This window comes from Rhagoletis pomonella, unplaced genomic scaffold, assembly GCF_013731165.1.
Source record: "Rhagoletis pomonella isolate Grant_MI unplaced genomic scaffold, Rhpom_1.0 Rhpom_scaffold_00003, whole genome shotgun sequence".
Taxonomy (NCBI): Eukaryota; Metazoa; Arthropoda; class Insecta; order Diptera; family Tephritidae; genus Rhagoletis; species Rhagoletis pomonella.
Window position 1 is genome coordinate 88,621,313 of NW_023458557.1, and position 3,246 is coordinate 88,624,558.

Genomic DNA, 3,246 nt, shown 5'->3' on the forward strand with positions numbered 1-3,246 from the left:
ACCGATCTGGGCGGGGTTGTTGTAGCCGCTACAACAACAACAACAACAACCATTTTTTAGTAATCTCATTAAAGACCGTACAGGTAGAAGCTTAAAGATTAAAATGTTTTCTAAAACAATTTTGCACTATATTTAATACTGCTTTCTTGAAACAAGAACTATATTCGAAGTCGTATTAAATAATGTCTTTGTAAATAAAAAAATTAAGTAGATGGCGCTGGAGTCAATATGCATGTAGAAGCGGCATACATATATGTATATATAGTCCGATATGCATCATATTCGGAACTGCATATATGTAAATATATATTTGTACACAAAATTTAAACACTATGTGACCCTATAAATTCATCCAACGACAAAGATGGAAATCTGATCAAAGACATCAAGAGTGCAATTAAGATACGAATATAATATTTTCCAACGCTTTAGAATTGCGATAATCGATATTTTTATTGTTATATTTATCAAGAAATTTAGCGATACTGTTAACGATATTGAAATCAATATATTAATCGATATTTTTTATATAATAATCGACATTGCTATCGATATTTTTATCGATATTGCTATCGATGTAATAATCGATATCGTTATCGATATATTTATCGACTTTGCAATCGTTATGTTTATAGATTGTATTATAATCGGTATATTTATCGATATATTTAGCGATAGTTATCGATATTGTTATCAATATAATAATGGCCATCACGTGATAATTCCAAGTTTTCTAGCTTCTTTCTGCTCGATATCAGTACTGTTTCCGTTCTATGATCCGTAAGGTCCAAAGCTGCCTAGTCAGGTCATTACTAATGTGACTGACGCCATCGCCTTACCACCCCAGCAATGCCATATGCAAAGACTATTACGCTGCACAGCCGGTAGCTGAACTTTAAGGACCCCATCATACATAATATTCCACAGAAATGGTCCAAGCATGGAACCTTGTGGAACAGCTCCAGTGATTTCGGCCCTTCTACATCCTTCTTCTGTTTCATACAGCAATGTTCGCCAGTGGAAATAATTTCGTATAAGTGTACGTAAATAGTCCGATATATGCCATTTTCAAATTGCCTATCTAAATATTTTAGCCTATTTGGCAAGATTAAGGGCATTCCTTGAGTCAAGCGTTAAGTTTAAGCAGTACTCCTTTGCTCCCCCAGCCACCTTTTAACGCTTATAGCTTCACGTGCCAGTTTGACCGCCGTTGAATCGGCGCTACTGTCGATCCATCCATTCCTGAAGTCGAAATGGTTGTCTGCGGTGCCGCCCCATCCTTAGCGAAGATGTGTTAAATAGCTTTGAGAACTGAGATGTCAAGTGATTTAATGCCAGCTCTAGAGCTTTATTAGGTATACCATCTGGGCACGGTCCCTTCTTCTCTTCAAGCCTTTCTCCCTCATACTGCGAAGTCGGCACTACCTCTCGATCGCTGGTAGAAGAGGCTGATCCGTTTGGGTTTGCAGCGGATATTTGCATCAATTCGGTGCGTATAACAGCCATTAAATGCTTGACCATACTGTTTGCTGTTGCCTGAAACTCGCAGGATGGCAACGCTTCAACAAACAAAATTAGCAATTTTACATCCGCGCGTTTAGATATCTAGGTTTAGCGGCCTGGGGCGTGTCGTGTTATGGTCGGTGTTACAGATGATCACTAGGCGGTTGTATCAGCTGTTAAGAGCGATTCGGGCTTTTGAATATATGCCCAAAGATTGGAATCTTAGTACTATATTCAGCCCAATCCACAAGAAGGGTGTTCCTGCTGTTTGAGCCAATTAAGCCTTCTTAACATTGCGTATAAGGTGCTTATCGGTACGACTTCAAACCTGGTAGGTCCACCACTGACCACATTTTGATTTATAATATTTATACATTCGCATGGACCCGCAAAGAGGGTTTTGCAAAAGCTTTACATCACTACACACTTTTCATAAAGTCTTATAATACTAACATTAGTTGTTAGTTTATCTAGAGATCCAGAAAAAACCCTAATCTGTTTCAAAATTTTTCTTTCAAATAATTTCATTTCACCTTACCGATATGCGCGACGCATTAACGTAGCCCGTTCGATTTTCCATTGTCGGCGTGATACACACACGATTATCATCATAAGGCAAAAAGTTGGGATCGGAATTCTTCATTGCATTTTCGTCCATTAGCGCGCAGTCGTAGCGCGCCAACTCACGACGCTTCGGTATGCTTTCAAATTCGATGAAGAGCTGCGGATCGTTCAGTTTCTCAGTGAGTATGGGACACTATAAGGGAAAAATATAAACATTTTTCGTTTAGTGAATAAATTGATATTAATTCAAATTTCTTGTTCTCTTAAACGTGTTTTACACATCCTACTCACCAATTTTTCCTTTGAATACTGGCCGGAAATCGGCTGCAGTCGCGGAACGCCCGTCGACCAACGATGCATCAAATTCAAATCGTCTTGCGCGAGCTTAATTTTAGCTGCCGTCTTTGCGGCATTCGACGAGGATGCTTTCTCGCGCCCGAGCGTTGCAGATTTCTGTTTATCCGGCGTTTTGCTACGCCCCAAAATATTCCATATTTTCTTACGTTTACCCTCCTTTCCGGTAGTGTTGGAAGAATTTGTTGTATTGGAGCTATTTGTGGTGTTGCTGGAGTTGGCGGTTGTGTCCAACAACGAAGATGAATTGTGTGAGCGATGATGATGCTTCGAAGAAGAATGCTGCATGGTAGATGCCCCCGATGCTGAGACATTGGATGAAATTGATGATATATTCATGGCACTGAACTGGCGCTGCGCTGATAACAAAATTGAGTCTGTTGAGTCGTCATGCGTGGGCGGTGTTGTGCGAGCGCGTACGACACTATTGCTGGCGCCTGAAGCTGCAGCTATGTCCACGGAGGAAGCCGATGATGCACTCTGCATAATCTGTGCTTTGTGGGCGTGGTGGTTCTGCCTTGGTGGCGGCGTTTGCATCATGGCCTGCTGGCTATTGCTGCTATTATGGCCAACTGCGGGTGCTGCAGAGGCAGCACGTACTGCGCGTTGCGGCGGTGTGGGTTCTAAGAACTGCAGTTCTGTGCTGGCAGCACGCTCAGCATACTTATGCATATTGAGCGCAGCATTAGCCACCGCTTCAGCCTCAGCCTGCTGCTGCTGCTGATGTTGCAAAAGTACTTGCTGTTGTTGTTGAAGCGCTTGTTGTTGTTTTTGTTGCTGTTGTTGTTGTTGTTGTTGTTGTTGTTGTTGTTGTTGTTGTTGTTG

The 3,246-nt window shown here is 41.5% G+C and overlaps 1 protein-coding gene across 1 annotated transcript in view; it reads right to left on the reverse strand.

The window, feature by feature from the left end:
* Positions 1 to 2,041: 2,041 nt before the first annotated feature.
* Positions 2,042 to 3,246, reverse strand: part of LOC118736405 (tyrosine-protein phosphatase non-receptor type 21) — a gene marked incomplete at its 3' end in the record, with an annotated part of 5,432 nt that continues 4,227 nt past the window's right edge. Inside the window, 2 exon segments of the mRNA XM_036466497.1 lie at positions 2,042 to 2,260; positions 2,359 to 3,224. Of these exon segments, the coding sequence (XP_036322390.1) occupies positions 2,042 to 2,260; positions 2,359 to 3,224 (1,085 nt within the window).